Here is an 18,802-nt window from a genome sequence, read left to right as displayed (position 1 = left end):
CTCCCATATATTAAAATATTAGCATCGATTTTGTGGGGAGCTAAAAAATTGAAGTGACCGTTTCTAATGCAATTTTACTCCACAAAATTGTCGAACAATCTTACTAGGTCAACGCTGAATTTAGATACAGCATAGGCTAATGAATGTGAACTGATATATAATTAATGTGTTATTTAGAGGTTGAAGAAAATTTTCCATAACATGATATTTAACCCATCAAAAACGAAATTTGAACCATATTATATGAAATTAGCGTTGATTATCATAACATAAACGGTGAGTGCCCTCCAATTTACTTTTATATAGTAATCTTTTTAAGGTCGAATTACCAATTTCTACTATATTCTAAAATAAAAAAATATTTTGTTAACATAATTGCTTTAGTAAAGCGTTTTAGAAATAGCTCCAAAGAAGAAAATTAAGTGTTGTGCAAATGGTATAGTTGTTTTCTTACTGATTTATTAATTATAGTTGAAAGCACTTTCAACTAACAGTTGTGGCAATTCAAGGTTTACAATAAAATCAATAAAAATTTGCTTTCGTTCAAAATTGCATCAATGGAAGAGAAGAAATATTATTTAAGTTTTTCTTCACTTAGTAATGCTTAGGATTATGACTTCCCCTATTATACCAATTCATATGATAGGAAATGGAAGAGAATTAGGAAAAGATGGATATAAGCAAGTACTAAGGGAATAATTGGTATAATACAAAATTGGATAAAAGGCAAACATAAAGTATCCCAGGATAAATGCAATGCAAAATTAATTATTAAGGAATAATGCGCAATATGTAGTGTGGCATATCATCTATATACGTTAGTCGCACGTTGCGTTGCGTGATATGTTTTTGGATTTCGATCCATCTGCTCTTGTGAACCATCCGATTCAAACGGTGATGATCTCGCAGTTGCAAAAGATGAGGTCGAAATTGAAGACTCACGCTCTTCCGGTAACTCCATTTCGTTCCTGACACTTCGAGGCCAATGGTTTTTTTTGGGATACAGCTTCTTTTTTCTGATTATTTTATAATCATTTTCATCAGACATATCCTCGGCTGAAGGAAAAAGCTCTTCATTTGTATAATGCAGTTTGCCGACAAGACTGTCAAGGACCTGAGAAGCTGCTCGACACCCACTTATATAAGCACCATGGACAGTTGCAGGATAATTTCTACAAGTAGCTTCACCTAAAATACAACGTATCGAACATAAATTAGCTCTTACTAATAGTTTGATATCGTGTTTCATGCGTACCAGCAAAAAAAACGTTCCCAATCGGCTTCGCCATCAGGTCGTAATCTTCCCCTTGACCCATCGGACCAATATTTGAGTATGAGCCTCGTGCGAATTCATCCAAGGACCACCGGGAGACGACACTTTCTAAGGGATATGGGATACCTCGCTGATGAATACGCTGTAAAATTTGAACGGCCTCAGCGACTAAATCCTCGTCTGATGCGTTCTCGCAAATGTATGCAGATTCACCGGCCAGCAATGCAACTAAAAATTGTTTGAAATTGTTATTTTAAAAAAAAATTATATACAGCAGCTGTTTCATTTGTAATATTACTCAACACCGGGAGACCGATCACTTTCATACAGTTCCAGAACATGTAGAATTTCCCGCGAGATGCCACAAAAAATTTTGGATCATAACTAATTTCTTGAGGTCCTTCGCCTGTATACCCAAACATATCTAGGCTCTCATCCCAAAATGCATAAGGGAAGAGCAGTATGACCTAGATGAGAAAATAATATCATATGTGATCAATATACCATTAGGCAATATGAAAAAGAAATTATACATACTTTATTTAACAATCCAAATCCAAGCCTTTCTATCGCCTCCTGTTTCCAAGTAGGTAATTTGGGATCGAATTGTACACCGCCCGCTTTTAAGACACCTAGAGGGATCGTAACTACACATGCGTCCGCATCTAGAGTAACTCCATCTTTACAATGAATACAAACTCCACTGTCCTCCGCTTCCATGGTATATTCTATTAGGTTAACAGGAGTGCGTAAACGTATATCAATCGGTTCAGGACCAAGGGCAAGGGCATGGGGAATTCGTCCATATCCACCTTGGACCATGCTGTGTTCGCCCATGAATTCATAGCCATCATCTTGATCCCAGTGATGAAGCGAGAGCTTGCTCAAAGAAGTAGCATTGGCGAACTATTTACAGAATCAGGTTTAGCTCTAGTTCCATAAATAACATTGAACTTAGGTTTTTACCTCTAAGTTTGCGTAGTGCCAATGCACAATGCTCAATTCTGTAGGTGTTAATGTCCTACAAGTGGGTTATCATTGCTTAGCCTTCTAATGTATGTTAGGAAAATGAATAACTTACTTAAACTGTGGATGTAATTCTAAAAAATAATCCATTGTTGTTCCTAAAGTGGGTATGCAACTCTCTTTCTCACCCCCTTTCTCATTTATAATCGGATCCCCTCTTTTTCGACAAAATTCTAACAATTCCTCGGTAAGGCCTCCGTTTTCCACTTGCTTTAACCCACACGCCCTATCCAATATGTTATTAAACATTTCTTCACATTGCCTATCAATCTTGCTGTCCACTGCATTTCCGGTACCGTCATAAAGTTTACATTCAGTGAGTAAAAAATGAAGTGGTATCGCGAGCTGTCGTTGAATTATAACATGCATCGGATTGCCTCCTTCAAGTCCAGTGATGACTTGTGCTCCTAGATCAATTCCATAGGGGCGTTCTGGTAGCCACTCCGCTTTTATTTTATCCCGAAACTGAGCAGGAATCTCCTGTTGGAGTGGATAAGTAAATATTCGCCCTCCCAAGCGACCACGTGCTTCTAGTAATATCACTTGTGGAACTTCTTTTTCCGCTGGGTAGAACTGATTTAATAAAATATACAGCTGACGTGCACATGCAATTCCCGCAATTCCCGCGCCTACAACAATCACTTTTCTCATTGAAGAGCTAGGACGCTCCGGGAAAGGTCTCGATATATATCCGAAGTTGATATATGAATGCCTTGCTAAAAACTCATATGCCGCCTGTGCTAATCTGACAAACTTTCCTCTATGTACCACAGAGGTTGCTTGTTCTAGAGACAAAAATCGGGTTGGATTTCGAAGCCATAGTGCAAGTATTCGGTTGCGTATCTCAAGGTAGGTAACATGCTGTCTACCGCGGAAAGCTCCACGGAAAACTTGAAGCTCCTCGGCAGAGAGCTCATGGGGCGGGAGACGCGATGCTCGAGCTGCCGCATCACCTTCCTGCCGCTCCAACGTTTTCTTTTGTTGCATTATTTCGTCTGGGTCCAAATATAAATCTGAATCAATGGTATAAGTCCCTGAAATTCCGACGCTTTTTCTGACTCTTTTGGTGCGTTTTCCCATAGTGCACCCTCGATTTCGTCCACGTCCACGGTTATGTTTTGACATATCGTCACCTGCTAGAGATGAGGTTCTAGACTGTATTGAGGCATGTTTCTTACTTTCGAGGAACTGATACCTTAGCTGTTCCGTTCCAATACTCAGATTGCTCAGTGTGAAGGCCTTTCTCTTGCGATTTTGTGGCGTATCCTCCAACTCATTTCCTTCATCATCATTCTCTTCTCGCTGTTCATCTTGCTCTTCTGAGTCTAAATATTCGATATCTGACGCTATACTTGTAAGCGGGGAACTGGTGGAGAATAGCTCTTGTTTGCCTGAAGATAAAACATTATTTGTGAGTGGTTTTAAAGATATCTGAAGAGGATCGATTTGTGAAGCAATTGGAGAGTTCGTGGACGTAGTGGTGGCTGCTTCAACAGCTGGGCCTCCTATATTCGTCATGTTCAAGATGTCCTATGCTTGATATTATATCTATAAGTCGATAAACGATCGAAATATATAAATATATATAAAGAAATGGATTGGAGAATGTTAATTAAGTAGAAATAGCCTACCGAATAATATTGTAAAGTGAATCGATGTATAGCCAGTATTTCCACTACTTAACAGAAGAGAAATAGCACATTTAAAAGGAAATAGTAAAAATATTGATCAATTTACTCAGGGAATCTCTTAAGTTTGAAGGAAAAGTGATTAAAGAGAGAGAAAGCGAAAGACTATTAGGAAAATCTGGAGCAAAATTAAGATAAATTAACTTTGTTGGAGCTGCAAAGATGGGAACAAATATTATATATTCGAAAAGGTTTCCTATTCTAGTTTTTCTCTTGAATAATCCATATTGGAATTGCCGCAGCAAAATATACAATAAAATAACATAACTCTAAATGATATAAGCAGTCCAGATCATTTGATGAAAGTCTGTTATTTTTGCTCGCTTTCGCAGAAACGGGTTGATTGTAGATTCTAGATATCTTAATAGAAATAGCTGGAAAAAAAACTTTTTAAATGCAAACCATGCGTTGATGAGAAGATACTGCTAAGAAGCCAAAATTCACCTATAATTGGGCTGGATATGCTGGCTCTCCAAAGGAAAGAAAAATACACGAGTAAAGATATAGATAAACATTCCAACAAGAAAATTTTACAATTCTCCAGGTTATTGAAATATAGTTAAGAAATGAAATAAAGAAAGTGATAAAATACTATCGTTTTTTATCAATTTTGAGGGAGTAATCGACATGAGGTACCCCTTGCGAGAGTGCTCCCATGCTTAAAATATCGATATCTAACCAAAAAAAAGTTTGTTCATATTGCATTTTTGATTTTTACCAAGAAAGTTATCCTATACTCACCATCGCAAAAGTATTGCTCAGCAGTGTCCTCGGTTATTCCCCCGCTACATTCAATCAGAAAATGGCGCCGTCCGCTCCATCGTTGTTTTAAAGCACGCGCAGTCATCTTCAGCGATTCGCAATCAAAATTATCCAACATAATTACATCTGCTCCTGCAGCAATTGCTTCGTCTGCTTCCGCTTCACTTCTGCATTCTACCTCTATTTTTAATGAAAATCCACCTGCCGATCGCGCAAGTTGGACTGCTCGAGTGATAGAGCCTTGCGACCAAATGTGGTTATCCTTTAACATTATCATAGAGGATAGATCGAACCTATGAGTATCCGCTCCACCCACAAGCATCCCATACTTCTCAACGATACGAAATCCAGGCGTGGTTTTGCGGGTACCTGCAATCACTCCATGGAAACCATACCGAAGTTTGAGGTCATGGACTTTCTTGGCTTTGTAAGCAATACCACTGCAGCGTGCAATGATATTCAGCGCAGTGCGTTCGCCGAGGAGAATATTGCGAGCTTTTCCGTAAACCCGCGCAACCTCTTTCACGGGTTCAAACGTATCGCCCTCATTCAGGAACCATTCGACCCTTAACAAAACGTTTAAATTAAATAATCAAAGCACCCAATTCGATAAAACATACTTGCAATCTAATTGCCTGAAAACTTCGTCAAAAAACGGAACCCCAGCCAAAACTCCCTATTAAAACCTCCATCAATGTCAAAAGCAAAAAAGAGCAACAACAGAATTATATACCTCGGATTTTCCGAAAAGCACTGCGACCTCTTCGGTGTCACCCACTACGAAGCCTCCATAGTCAAATGAGGGAACATCCTCCTGTAGCCACTCGGTGATCTTGGTAGACCATGATGGGGGAAGAAGGCAAGCGTACGGGCTATTTCGCGAACTCATGGAGAAATCAGGCTAGAGAAAAGGAAGAGTTTAGACAGATGAAAAGTATGAGTGGTGAAAGACGATGCTTGTATAACATTCGGGATTAAATATATAAAAAATAAAGGAGGGGTTCAAAATGAAAAAATATTTAAAGTGGTTAAATAACGTAAAAAGGTAAAAAGATAAGAAAGAAAAAAGGTCAAACAATCATCGTTAAAAAAGAAAAAATAAAATAAAAAAGAAATAAAATATAAAAAATATATAAAAAAGGGCTCTACTAGATTACTTTCGAAAACAACATCAACTTACTTTCAACATGGCAGGAAATCTTGTATGACTAAGTTTAAGTTGTTTTGCAGGCGTTCCTTGAATCATGTCGTTATTCGTAGCAAATCGTAGCCCTGCTGGTGCTGCTGTGGCACTTGCCGCAATCTGTGCCTGTACATGTGCGCGCACTCCGTTCTTTACATCTTCGGGTGCAAAACTGCAATTCAATAGGTGACGACGCATCTGATCATTTTTGCCCGTCACTCTTCCAACCTCAACATTCTCGCCAAGCACTGCTTCGCAATAGACACAATGGGCTTGGTAATGACATTGGTTTTGCTTTTCACCTCTATTGATTTCAATGTAGGAAAATATAGGTAGGATGATGTGTCATCGCGTCAATTAGGTTATTAATAAATTAAACATTTACCTTCTAAAATGATCCCACACATCAGCTACTGGTCTGCCGCGTTTCCCGCTAATCGGGCTAGTGCCCATTTGACTAGGATTGACACCACTCATGCGATCCTCTTTGCTTGTACAAATAAGATTACTATTGCGTTTAAAAATTTTTATTCTATTCCCACAATCCTCCGCCTCAATAGCACTTATAATTCGTATGAAAGCAAACCGAGTGTAATCTCCTAACCAACCTAATTAAGAAAGCGAATCAGAACGTATTATTAATTCAATTTCGAGGGCAGGCAATGACTCAGCAGCTAGGAAAAATAATTTTTTAACTTCGAGCTTGGACTTTCCATAATCTTCCTACAAACATTATGGCTTTCAGACTACTTGCCGGACGGTTAACGACAAGGCATCTAGGAGCCAGAAAGGTAGGATATTTTTACAATGGATTCAATAGAAGATCATGTGAAATATATAAAATACATGACTCTTAAATGATGTGTTTATTTTTTTAGGCTTACCGTAATTTTGCTACCGCATCGCCGCTACAACCACTTTCTTCTATTCTGCCTATGACTCGGATTACAACCCTACCCAACGGCCTTACTGTTGCAACTGAAGAGAATCTCCACGCCCAGACTGCGACCGTAGGTGTTTGGATCGATGCAGGTTCTCGCGCTGAAAACGATAAAAATAATGGTGCTGCTCATTTTCTTGAACACATGGCATTCAAGGGTACTTCTCGACGTTCACAGCATGATCTGGAGATTATGATTGAAAATATGGGTGCACATTTAAATGCATATACTTCGCGCGAGCAAACTGTTTATTATGCCAAGGCTTTCAAGAAAGATGTTCCTGCTGCAGTGGAAATTCTAGCCGATATATTGCAGAATTCTACACTAGACTTGCATGCTATTGAACGGGAACGCGATGTGATTCTTAGAGAGCAAGAAGAGGTTGAAAAGCAAACAGAGGAAGTTGTATTCGATCATTTGCATGCTGTTGCCTTTCAAGGACATTCTCTCGGACGAACGATCCTTGGGCCAACAGAGAACATTAGATCGTTGAAACGGGATGATTTGCTCAAATACATTAAGGATAATTATACCGCGGATCGGATGGTGCTTGTAGGAGCCGGTGGAGTAGAGCATGAGCGTCTTGTAGAGCTCGCTGGGCAGTACTTTGGATCCCTGAAATCCTCTCCTAAGCGTCTCAACCTGGGTGCACACACTACCCCTCATCCCAAATTTGTAGGTGCCGAAGCCCGTGTAAGAAAGGATCTTCCTAACGTACATGTGGCCCTTGCCGTAGAAGGTATTGGCTGGACTTCTCCCGACTATTATCCAATGCTTGTTATGCAGTCGATTATTGGTTCTTGGGACCGTTCGCTTGGAGCTTCCTCACGCCTTTCCCAAGTGCTGGCCAGCTCGAAACTCGCAAATTCATTTATGTCATTCAATACTTCGTATTCCGATACTGGGCTCTTTGGAATTTACCTAGTCACCGAAAAACATGGAAACCTTGATGATTTGATTGCATTGACGCAACGAGAGTGGATCCGATTATCGAGTTCCGTAACGGCTGCGGAAGTGGAGCGAGCCAAACAACAGCTGAAGGCCTCACTATTGCTTAGCCTTGATGGAAGCACCGCAATAGCAGAAGATATAGGACGCCAGCTCATCACATGTGGAAAGCGATTTAGCCCAGAGGAAGTGGAGGCTCTTGTCGACAAAGTGACTGCGGAAGATGTTCGACGCTCTGCGAAGAAATATTTGTGGGACCGAGATGTTGCAGTGGTTACAGTGGGACCCAAGGATGAATGGCCCGATGTTCAACGAATTAGAGCAAATCAGCGACAAGTTCTATAATCCCTATTCTCTTCACTAGATTCGATACCATCTAGACTTTATTTTGCTTATAAGTACATATCGATGTATATGGGATTTATATGCTATGGTATCAATGAATCGTTTTATCCTGTTCTTGTAGAAATTTCTCCGTATATATATATGGCAATAAATCTTCCTCTTTTTACCGCAACTGCCAAAATAAATATAGTTGACGAGAAGAGAATTTATGAAATATAGAAACTTTAAGTAGCATAAATATTGATACTCTCTAGATTTGATTTCAAGTCTTAATTTCCACCGTCCACACCAAGGGCTCATCGCATTCTATTGTAACCACATCGCTGTCTAGTTGATTTGAAGTGCTGACCATACTGCCAAATGAAGTGATGTCGTTTTCTAAACGAGAAAATATGGGTTATTATAGAAGCCCACCTCATAAACAATTAAAAATTGTATTATTACGCAAGTTCCACTTTAAACCCGAAGTCGTCAAACGAGCGCTTGAAACGCCGATGGGTAAAATACCACAGGTTGGTCCCTCTACCTGCTGATCAAGATAGATTTCATTTTTCCCCTACAAAAATTATCCAGATTAATCTTACTGCTTTCTTCAAACCACACAGGTCAAACCGCTGTAGTACCTCATTGAGCAAGAATGTCACATTTTCATGGGATATCAAGTATATTCTTCTTTTCGTTTGCATACGATGCAACAGATGAATCGAATGGATCGACTGATCAAATCTCCCGCCCAGACCACCCAGCCCAACGATATCATGCTTATGCGCACCCAGCTTATTATGTGACTCCTCTTCTAAACTATCAACGAGCTCAATGCATTTCATGAAATCTGTCGAATCTTGGTCCTCGATTCGTTTTACGTTTGCACCCTGAAATTCATAATATAATGAAGCATATACCGCTAGAGAATTGGCTCATTAGTACGTACCCTCTCTTCATAGTACGCACGAACTTCCTGTCTTATTGAGTCCAGATCGCCATGAATATATTCCGGAATAAATCTGTCCAAAATGGAAAATTCAAGTTCATGTGAAAGAAAATTACTAGGTCTAAATCATATTTCACCTGTGAGAGTCGGGGGTATGCGCAAATTTATCATACAGCCTGTTTGCACCGCCATCAGCACATATTCTTAGAGATGCTATAAAAGAGATTTAGTTTATTAAGAAAATTAGATCAGATTTGGAATACTTTACCATTGTCCCAGAGATGCCGCAGAATATCTTCTCTTGTAATTGGATTATTTAATATAATGAGCACATAAGGATGTCGTGGTTCTAAGTGGGATGGACGTGAACTTGCATAAAGAAGATCTGCTATATACCAAGCAGTGGACGGTTTCGATGAGCCCAACATATGAAAATTAAGTTTAACTATACAATCTCTTTGGGGAGTGATATTCAATAATTTATGATGCAGTCACATTTTCCTAAGCTCATATTAAGCTTGACCGTTTTCCATGCTAGCTGCATATTTTATCTCCATTTTTTAAAGAAATATATATTCTTGTATTGCTGATAGTTTCCCGTTTTATTTGCTTCTTTTTTTTTTGCTTAGGTGTTTTTTCTTGATTTTTCTAGTTATTTTTTTCAGTTCACTCTGAAGCGTATCCCTAGACTAGCTATGATTACATCTTTAGAAGAGACTCGTACATCCAACATGACCCTGGTGCTGGGAATTGTTGTGGCCATTCTAAACAATCTCTTTCAATCCCTTGGGATGACTCTACAGCGTAAGAGTCATATAGCTAATGATGCATTACCTGAAAATCAGCGTGAACACCCATTAAGGTAACTTTCTCTTGATGATGCAAATTTCAAACGCTGAACTTAATTTCAAAGCAACCTCTACATCGACATAGACGGCCGATGTGGCTCATTGGCTTCATATCTTTTGTTCTTGCCAGTTCTATTGGAGCTCCCCTCACCATAAGCCTTCTGCCCGTAGTAGTGGTCGGACCACTGGGCGCTTGCTCTCTAATCTTCAATGCACTTTTTGCAAAACTCTTACTCTCTGACCCCTTTACTGCACGTTTAGCAGGTGGAACAGTCCTTATCGTGACGGGAGCAATTCTCATTGCATTGTTTGGTGCAATCTCTGAACCCAATCATTCCCTATATGATCTGATACAGCTATATAAACGCACTACTTTTATCGCTTTCTTTGCCATAGAGGAAATATTGCTTGCTGGAAGTCTAATAGCGACAGAAATTGCGGAGCGTGCGCTGTGGAAAGAACGGAGACTGAACGATGAGAGATTCAACAGTGAAGAGAGGAAATCGACACTGATAGGAATAAGCTACGCCTTCGCAAGTGGAGTAATAGGAAGCCAGAGCCTGATCTTCGCAAAAAGCGGAATCGAGCTTTTGGCGCTCACAATACTTGAGGGGAAGAACCAGTTTGATAAACCATTAACATGGGTCATTGTTGGCCTACTATTTTTTACCATTATATTGCAGGTAAATCGGCAAGTTTGAGTCTATAGTATTACTATAAGTTTATTAATAGCATAATTTAATATTCATTTTCGATAGCTCTATTACTTAAACAAAGGGCTTCGGTTTTGTAGCACCGTGCTTCTTGCTCCACTTGCATTCTGTACCTATAATGTAGCCACACTTGTTAACGGTCTCATCTACTATGATCAACTGCACCGGCTAAACTGGTGGCGAGCCCTGTTGGTTTTCATGGGTGCAATTGTGGTGACGGTGGGGGTGATGATCGTATCTTGGGGTCCAGGATCATACAGGAAACTTGCCGGATGGGAAAAGGACAACGAAGAAGAATGTTACAATGAGAGTACAAATGAACGCACCCCATTGCTATCCACACCCCCTCCTGCGAGCCCTCATAAACCAGATGGTCCACCAAGGCTATCATCGCCGATGAACAAATAAGTTTCTTTCGATAAGACCTTTTTTTCTTGTGAGGGCTATTTATATTTTGTGTAAATATTTTACTTTTGTTTTTTTAGCATATTTTATGGGATTTATTGGATCTGACATTAGAAATGTACCTTTTCAACATAAAGGTGTTTAACTCATTGTATTTTTCTTTTAAATATAAACTTATTGGCCATCTCAGCTATCTGGGTGCAGATATCAGCCTTCTCCAGTCCAAAGAACTAGATCAGCCTCTGTGCACAGAACATCCTCGAATGGCAAGCTATAACATTAAGTTATGGCAGTCGTTTGACGACATAGAAATCAAAACAGTGCAGCCATGCGCAAGTGTTTTTGCTTTAAATCAGGTCAAGCACGAAATTATGGGATTGTGATATTTAGAGCTCCGATTATAATCTGAATAATATTCAGATAAAATAAAATATTATTTTATCCTAGTTCTTTTCCCACGTATATCACTTCGGAAAATGGTATTCAGACAAGTAACATCTCTGGCTTTACGGTTCCGATCGCAGGGCATTGCGCGCCTAGCGCCGAAATGCCATTATTCGGTGGATGCACTAAAGGTATACTCTCCAGCATCTTTACCAAAATATCCATTAGTTAACTTATTTATTCCCATCCCATAATGGAAAAGAATTCTCCACTATGGAAGCTAGGGCAACTCAACCACGTTGCCATTGCTGTGCCATCGCTTGAAAAATCTACTGCTTTCTACCGCGATGTTCTAGGTGCAAAGGTGAGTGAACAAGTTCCACTCCCGGAGCATGGCGTCACGACCGTTTTTGTCAATCTTGGAAACACGAAACTTGAATTGCTGCAACCTTTGGGAGAGAAGAGCCCTATCGAGAACTTTTTACAGAAAAACAAGGATGGCGGGATTCACCATATATGCATTGAGGTAGATGATGTACATCGAGCAGTGAAAGAGTTGACGGGAAAAGGTGTACGCGCCCTCAACCCAGAACCTAAGATTGGAGCGCATAACAAACCCGTGGTATTTCTTCACCCAAAGGATTGCGGAGGCGTGCTAGTTGAACTTGAGCAACGATAGACAGGCGTATGAACTGTATTCAACCTTTAATGTTCAAATGAAAATATAAAAAGTATATAAAAAGACGGTATAATTTTATATCCATTCATTATATGCTGGGAAAATTCCACTGCCCATCCATTTAAGAGTGAATTGATATATTATGATGAAAGAGATGGTGAAATGTTCACTGTGAAGAAAAAAAAGAGCAAAATGCTTCACTGGGTATTAAGAAGAACCCGAATTAACACGATCCTTCAAATGATTTAACCATTGTTCATAACTGAAAATCGAATCTGTCCGATCTTCAATCAGGTGTGACAGGAACCAGAGTCGAAGTGCAGGGTCACATCCCTCCTTGACTATATATGCCGTTGGGTAGATTACCTTTTCCCGCCAAGATCTGCCGCCGCCGTGTGATTCCAATATAAATCGATGCACTGCTTGGGAAAAGGGATTGTCAAGAACAGGCAAATTGGTCTAATGTAAAATTTAGCAACTAGTAGTGGCAAATAGGTAGAATAAAAAGAGGACGCGCACCTTTCCGAGGCTAATATTTCCATAATCTACCCCGAACAGGTCAGCACAAAGTCGTGGATTTATATCATACCCAACTCAAATAAGTATACTTTGTCCATTTTCAAGGAGGTAGCACCCGTGTCTTTCGATTCGCTCGCTTGTCAAGTTCATTCTCTTGGGCAGTGGAATCTGAAGCTGACCCTTTTTTCCTTCTTCACTGCTATTTTGAGGAATGGACATCAAACGTAAAGCATATAATCGTGGGTGTAATTGGATTGTGAGCAGGGGCGCGGGTAAAACTCGAAGAAAATTTTGGGTATAAGCCCGCAAGTCGCTTGATATCTGTGAGCTGTGACGAAAGCCGATGTGCTTCAATAGGCCCAAGATCAGTAGCGGTAGCATCTTCAAATTATTACAATTTGAAGCTGAGGTGGCGCCCCCGGATGATGTCGTGGTAAGGTTTGTTTTATAGCTTGCAGGATACCCACGCATTTGTTCGTCAATGCATCACGTACATCCTCTAATTTCGACGTAGTCGAACATTCTATGGCCTTATTAAGCAATGCGATAATAGCAATCAGATCAGCTGAAGTATACAGCTCGGGAAGTTGATTGATGATAGGTAGGCAGAGAGTTAGTACGCGGATGCGTCTTTCGCTTGAGCACGTCGTATGTACTATCGCCGCTTGAAAAATGATGGTAGGTATTTTAAGCTTTTCCTCGATTTCAATCTCCTCGATTTCAATCTGCACAGTAAGATTGATCGCGCGGGACAGTAGGTAGCGCTAAGAGATCCGTCGAACGAATGAAGAAGTTGTCATGAAAAGAAGAGAATTGTACGCCTTAGCAGAGTGGAGTATTTGAGAAAATAGAGAATTGATGCGGCATTACTCCAAAAAAAAACCTTGGGTTGCGCGCAATTTCATAACTGTATGGCTAGAGAGATTCTCTGCAAATTCGTTGGCAAATCGGAGGGCATCTACTGAACGGCTAGTGCTAAATGCCGGGTAGAAAAACAGCTGACCACCAGCGTAATGAGAGGCACATGCTATTCAAATTTATGGCGATACTGGTAAAAACAATGCCAACCCCTCGAAAACTTTGATAGATTACCTTGTGTGGCAATATCAGCATACTTTGAGCTGAGTACAAATATGTCTACAGATATTTGTGACCATGAACATTCCATCGCAACTACTTTGTAGAACATGGAGTAAGGCTGCAATAGAGCTGACTCCTATTGGGTGCTAAATTAATCTAAGCACATACAAAATAGGAGACAATAGTGTATCCACCTTAGGAGTTCCTAAAATTTTCACGTCTTCTCGTGACTTCAAAGCACCATCGCCCATGTTAGGCAGCGTCGACTGAATCACTACAATCTTGCCTCCAATGGGTGACTAAAGGATGGTGCTAATTATTGATGCAAGCTCTATACATAGCGGGAAGCTATGATACTTACTGCAAGTTTATACGCAGCTTGTAAAGCTGGGCCAAGTGCATTATTCACATTGAGTGTTTCCTTGAACATTTCTCCCAGATTATTTAGAAAGATTTCGATGACTGCGCGGGATCCAGTCAATCTAGTCATTTAAGACGGGGATCGGCATCTTGAAAATGGTAAGTTTAGAGCTGCTTAGTTCATAACCCCCGGCTATGGAATACCTCATCTTCCTTGGTAGATTTGTATGGTGTTAGTACTAAGCCAAGTGGAATTTTACTCTTAATTTTTTCCTTTTATTCAAGGGCGCATGTGTGGCGGGGAATGCGTTCAATATACAACGCATGTAAAGAGGATCTGGGTTTGCAAGTGGAGATTGGCTAGCAGAAGCCTAATATAATGATAGAAATATGTTAAAAAAATATAACAAACTGTGAATATATCCATTAATTCACATTAGGGGGAAGATTGATTTTAGGCGGCAGTGAATCCAAATCTTGTACATTGAGCTGGGTTCCTACCAATAGCACGTGCTGGAGCTGCTATTGGGTAGATAAGGATTTCAGAAAAAAATCTAGCATTAGATGTTTATGCGTTTATCCCCTACATCCATTCCTTGAAACTGGTACGTCAGGCTATCCATCTTCGCAGTCTCGCTCGATCGATATACATGCACACCTCCACTAGAACGAGATATCTTCCTCGAGGGCATGAAAAGATGAGACGAGTGTTGAATTTGTGCCTCCAGGTGTAGGAGGATAAAACTGCCTGCTTGTTGGCTGAGCCGAGCCATTCATACAAGCAATATTAATTTGTTCGGGGTATGTTCTCCTTCGAGTGTGAGATATACCATTTGCACTACCAGTGGGAGAGAGTGGCGGCGACTGAACATTGCCAGCAGGGGTATTTGAATGAATCGAACCGGTATCGGAGCGTAAGCCGGGACAGGGTTCATGCTATTAAGGGCTTGTTGAGGTGGCAAAAGTGGCAAATTTGATCTAACCCGAGTATCATTAAGAGGCAATTCTTGTGTGATAGGATTTCCGATAGGGTGCTCATTGCTCGGCATAGGAAATGACGGTCGTGAAAGAGCAGTAACCTACCCACCCAAGTGTGGAGGGTAACTGAGGTCGACACGAGAATCCACCATTCTGATTTTGATACCACAGCGAAAATGCATTATGTAAGGAGTTTGTATATGTTGCAACTGTACTCGCTGAGGGTGAGTCAGGGGTCAAGTTTGGGTTTTGACGGAAAGAGGCTTGTGGGGAAGGAGACCGAGGAGATTGCACTAGAGGTCCATGCCCAGGCCTCCATTGTGGAGGAGGTGAAGATGTATATAGACGCGAAGGGGATATTTGTTCTCCTAGCCGAGGCATACCTCTTGTGGCAATTGAAATGTCTTCCCGGTAGCATCTCAAAAGTCAATAAATGCTGTTGCAGGTGGAGTGCATTGCGTTTCTATTTTTTAATATTAACGGTGACTAAAATTTGGAAAAAGTAGATAAACGTCACTATTACTAAAAATTGAATTTAATGAAGTTGAGCTTCTTTCCAGTATATTAGGCACGCCTCCAAATGAATGAAAAAGAAGATAGAGAGAAGACAAATGGTTATTCCTCATTTTTCTCGACCAATGAATACACATAATACTGAATTGCACTTTAAATCTCGATAGTGCTAAAGAATTTGACATTTATTAGCCAACCGGTGACTCTTATTCAGAAGGATACCAGCATGCCTCTACAAGATTCTCCGGTGGTCAGAAAAGAATGGCTGAAAGATTATCTTCTTAAACCAATGTGAGTACCCTTATTCAATGTTTATTAGTACGCTCTAATATTCTCATTATTATTTTACAGAATCAAGAATCCCTCTCAGCTCTAGATCCTCAATGTATATACTTTAAGTATTCAATAAAAGGGATAATCTTTTATCTCAAACAATGCACTAATGCCTGAGTGAAGCTATTTACCCTAATAAAAATTAAGGAAAGTAAATATATAATCTAACATGCACCTCATTCAAAGATTAATAAAAAGACAAATATCAATAAAAAAATAATTCTCTTGGTTCCACTGAGAATCGAACTCAGGTTACAGGATTCAAAGTCCTGGGTGCTACCGATTACACCATAGAACCTTCGCGTGAACCGAGTTTTTAAAAGTGTTTATAAGTGTAGCTGTATTTTTTTTTCCACATTGCTGACCCCGTCGAAACGTAGCTCGACCGACCATCTTCCTCACTCTTAACGTGGCGGGGAAACGCAACGAGGCGATCGAGAAATTGAATCGTCGTATGTTGGTGGACAACCATAAGGTTTTTGTCACCTGGCCCGATTGCCCACCGCTCTGCCGTGTGTGCCTCAGCGAAAGACACTACAGCAGGGATTGCCCAAAACGGGTTAACAGGCCTACGAGCCAAGTACCCCAGTTCACCTTCAACACTCCCACGAGAGTCCCTGCCATAACTAACAACAAAACCGTCACCCTAAGCAACGGGGCCATCGGCATAAACAGAAAGGATATGACTAAGAGCAAAGAAGCCAATATCGACAGACTCCAGGAAGAGGAGTATACCGACCCTGAAGGCTTTACTCTGGTGAAGCGTCGAAGATCCAAGGGCAAGAAGAAACCCGCAACCCAGGCGGTAACCCAACCCTCATCCAACGATAATCCACCCGGAAGAGTAACCAGAAGCAAGGCAATGACTATCGTCGTTCAAACTTCATCGCTGGATGACAGCAGAGCTCCCAACAGAGGCAGTGATACAACCTCAGGGAGTTCCACCAGTCAGCATAACCCATGATTGGAAGAAAATGAGACCATAGAGCCAGAGAAACTAAGCGATCTCAAGAAAGACAATATAAACGACGTGGAAGTAGTTGAGGACGACGGGATGGAAAGTGACAGAATGGAGGACAGCTCCTTCTAATTCACAATTATACCCCCTACCCCAACACCCTATCCCATTACTCAATGTCTATATCGATCCTATCTCTCAACACTCGGGGTTTAGTTAACCCTCAAAAAAGACGTACACTATTTAACTGGCTGAAGCTAATATCGAAACCCCACTTAATCTTTCTCCAAGAAATTCACTCCCCTGACGAAGCAAACTACTCACACTCAGAAGCACATATAGAGGCTGAGAATGAAGATGACAACCACCCATGGCAGAGAGAATGGGGCCGACCAGCTATATGGTCATACCATTCTGCCATACTGTCTACACATTCCGACACTACCCTTTCCGACGTGGATATCGCCTTGGAAGGCCGTGTCCTAAAATGTGTGGCCCGTTCCCCTCTTCTCCCCTACCCGATCACCCTGATAAATGTATACGCCCCATCCGCAGAGCCGGACACGCAGGCCTTCTATGACGCATTCCCAGCCTCACTGGAAGAACACAGGTTAATAATGGGAGGCGACTTCAACACACATCTTGATCCGGCAATTGACCGCACACCACCAGCTCCCAACTCCCAAAACCGCAGAGGCTCCTCACATCGACTTCGGATGATCACATCTGCGGCCTCCCTTACGGACGTCTACAGGCACTTCTCATCCAAAGGCGACCAATTCACATACTCACAGAGAAGCTCTCTAATGAGATCACGACTGGACCTGTTCTGGGTCAGCACAGCACTCATATCAAAAACAACGGATGTAACCCTACTGGACCCCCCCGGATCTTCATATGACCACATGGCTATTCAGACAGAAATAAGGAATGCTGCAGCTCCTAAATCTGGATACGGTCAATGGCGGTTTAATTCCAGCCTAGCAGATGATGAACTCTACACAGCCACACTCAAGGCCCATTGGCACTACCTGCTTACAACCCGCGAAACCTTCAGGACCACGGGCCACATTTGGAACGCTGCAAAACAAGAATTCCAATCACTCACTACCACCTACGCGGCGCAAAGACAACGCCGGTATAGAACGGAGGAAACGCAGCTTAACAGGGCTCTCAAGAGGTACCACGACGCCCCATGGACTAGAGAGTCGCATGGCCAATTGGAGAGGCTCCGCAACCAACTCGCTGCACATGTCGATAGAAGAACTGAAGCACTGCGCATTCGGTCTCGCCTGAATTGGACCGACCAGGGCGAGAAATCTACAGCATACTTCCACCGCCGTATTGCGAGAAGGAGAGCAGTCAACGCGATGACCTCGCTGAAAAGAGCGGATGGAACCCGCACTGAAGACCCTAGCGAAATAGCCAGAATGGCCACCCATTTCTACACGGAGCTCTATGCTGGGGACCCCACAAGTACAACCGAGCAAAACACCCTCCTCAATCATGTAGACAAAACTTTATCTACTGAAGCCCGCGAAAAACTGGAAGAGCCTATCAGCGAAGAAGAGGTGAGGAGAGCCATTCGGCTGGCTCCAAAGAACAAATCGCCCGGCCCGGACGGAATTACGGCGGAATTCTACCGAGCCATTGAAGATGAGCTTGCCCCCACGATTCAGCTGCTCTTCAATGAGGCCTTCACAATGGACAGCCCTATAAACTTCTCGAAGAAAGCAACGATTGTCCTAATCTATAAAAGAAAAGGGGATGCCGAACTGCTAAGCAATTGGCGACCGATATCTCTCCTCAATGTGGACATTAAACTCCTAACAAGAATACTCGCGTGGAGAATACAGAGTGTTATCGCGTCGATCATCCATCCTGACCAATGTGGCTTTGTCCCGGAACGTCAGGCACAGGAGAACGCCCTAACTA

The 18,802-nt window shown here is 41.5% G+C and overlaps 10 protein-coding genes and 1 non-coding gene across 11 annotated transcripts in view; 6 read left to right on the top strand and 5 right to left on the bottom strand.

The window, feature by feature from the left end:
* Positions 1-805: 805 nt before the first annotated feature.
* VTP21DRAFT_7215 (uncharacterized protein) lies at positions 806-3,817 on the bottom strand (the record flags this gene model as incomplete). Its single annotated transcript, XM_069397932.1, has 6 exons — positions 806-1,188; positions 1,256-1,501; positions 1,572-1,740; positions 1,811-2,179; positions 2,240-2,294; positions 2,355-3,817. The coding sequence occupies 6 exons, from the start codon at positions 3,815-3,817 to the stop codon at positions 806-808; spliced, it is 2,685 nt and encodes an 894-aa protein (XP_069255442.1).
* A 761-nt stretch (positions 3,818-4,578) lies between these two features.
* Positions 4,579-6,409, bottom strand: VTP21DRAFT_7214 (uncharacterized protein; the record flags this gene model as incomplete). Its single annotated transcript, XM_069397931.1, has 6 exons — positions 4,579-4,661; positions 4,729-5,315; positions 5,370-5,425; positions 5,483-5,650; positions 5,930-6,236; positions 6,318-6,409. The coding sequence occupies 6 exons, from the start codon at positions 6,407-6,409 to the stop codon at positions 4,579-4,581; spliced, it is 1,293 nt and encodes a 430-aa protein (XP_069255441.1).
* Positions 6,410-6,666: 257 nt separating this feature from the next.
* Positions 6,667-8,166, top strand: VTP21DRAFT_7213 (uncharacterized protein; the record flags this gene model as incomplete). Its single annotated transcript, XM_069397930.1, has 2 exons — positions 6,667-6,723; positions 6,811-8,166. 2 exons carry the CDS (start codon positions 6,667-6,669, stop codon positions 8,164-8,166), a joined length of 1,413 nt encoding a protein of 470 aa, XP_069255440.1.
* A 262-nt stretch (positions 8,167-8,428) lies between these two features.
* VTP21DRAFT_7212 (uncharacterized protein) lies at positions 8,429-9,525 on the bottom strand (the record flags this gene model as incomplete). The annotated part of the gene is made up of 6 exons (XM_069397929.1): positions 8,429-8,544; positions 8,611-8,722; positions 8,790-9,038; positions 9,098-9,170; positions 9,235-9,310; positions 9,366-9,525. 6 exons carry the CDS (start codon positions 9,523-9,525, stop codon positions 8,429-8,431), a joined length of 786 nt encoding a protein of 261 aa, XP_069255439.1.
* Positions 9,526-9,792: 267 nt separating this feature from the next.
* On the top strand, positions 9,793-11,066 carry VTP21DRAFT_7211 (uncharacterized protein; the record flags this gene model as incomplete). Its single annotated transcript, XM_069397928.1, has 3 exons — positions 9,793-9,959; positions 10,031-10,628; positions 10,704-11,066. The coding sequence occupies 3 exons, from the start codon at positions 9,793-9,795 to the stop codon at positions 11,064-11,066; spliced, it is 1,128 nt and encodes a 375-aa protein (XP_069255438.1).
* A 473-nt stretch (positions 11,067-11,539) lies between these two features.
* On the top strand, positions 11,540-12,126 carry VTP21DRAFT_7210 (uncharacterized protein; the record flags this gene model as incomplete). Its single annotated transcript, XM_069397927.1, has 2 exons — positions 11,540-11,638; positions 11,710-12,126. 2 exons carry the CDS (start codon positions 11,540-11,542, stop codon positions 12,124-12,126), a joined length of 516 nt encoding a protein of 171 aa, XP_069255437.1.
* A 207-nt stretch (positions 12,127-12,333) lies between these two features.
* Positions 12,334-14,858, bottom strand: VTP21DRAFT_7209 (uncharacterized protein; the record flags this gene model as incomplete). Its single annotated transcript, XM_069397925.1, has 12 exons — positions 12,334-12,585; positions 12,646-12,671; positions 12,735-12,993; positions 13,041-13,409; positions 13,554-13,672; positions 13,738-13,861; positions 13,920-14,024; positions 14,087-14,207; positions 14,273-14,324; positions 14,405-14,456; positions 14,521-14,607; positions 14,673-14,858. The coding sequence occupies 12 exons, from the start codon at positions 14,856-14,858 to the stop codon at positions 12,334-12,336; spliced, it is 1,752 nt and encodes a 583-aa protein (XP_069255436.1).
* Positions 14,859-15,239: 381 nt separating this feature from the next.
* VTP21DRAFT_7208 (uncharacterized protein) lies at positions 15,240-15,952 on the top strand (the record flags this gene model as incomplete). The annotated part of the gene is made up of 4 exons (XM_069397924.1): positions 15,240-15,488; positions 15,632-15,677; positions 15,744-15,867; positions 15,928-15,952. The coding sequence occupies 4 exons, from the start codon at positions 15,240-15,242 to the stop codon at positions 15,950-15,952; spliced, it is 444 nt and encodes a 147-aa protein (XP_069255435.1).
* Positions 15,953-16,135: 183 nt separating this feature from the next.
* Positions 16,136-16,207, bottom strand: VTP21DRAFT_t23. The gene has a single exon. It is a non-coding gene; the product is annotated as a tRNA-Gln (tRNA).
* Positions 16,208-16,363: 156 nt separating this feature from the next.
* VTP21DRAFT_7207 (uncharacterized protein) lies at positions 16,364-16,873 on the top strand (the record flags this gene model as incomplete). The annotated part of the gene is made up of 1 exon (XM_069397923.1): positions 16,364-16,873. One exon carries the CDS (start codon positions 16,364-16,366, stop codon positions 16,871-16,873), a length of 510 nt encoding a protein of 169 aa, XP_069255434.1.
* A 170-nt stretch (positions 16,874-17,043) lies between these two features.
* Positions 17,044-18,802, top strand: part of VTP21DRAFT_7206 (uncharacterized protein) — a gene marked incomplete at both ends in the record, with an annotated part of 4,050 nt that continues 2,291 nt past the window's right edge. Inside the window, one exon of the mRNA XM_069397922.1 lies at positions 17,044-18,775. Coding sequence (XP_069255433.1) covers positions 17,044-18,775 — 1,732 coding nt within the window. The remainder of the gene's footprint in view (positions 18,776-18,802) is intronic.

Source organism: Calcarisporiella thermophila (genome assembly GCF_041956535.1).
Source record: "Calcarisporiella thermophila strain CBS 279.70 unplaced genomic scaffold VTP21scaffold_3, whole genome shotgun sequence".
NCBI classification, from domain to species: domain Eukaryota; kingdom Fungi; phylum Calcarisporiellomycota; class Calcarisporiellomycetes; order Calcarisporiellales; family Calcarisporiellaceae; genus Calcarisporiella; species Calcarisporiella thermophila.
Note: the sequence above shows the minus strand (reverse complement) of the source record. Positions and strands in the feature narration are given on the sequence as shown.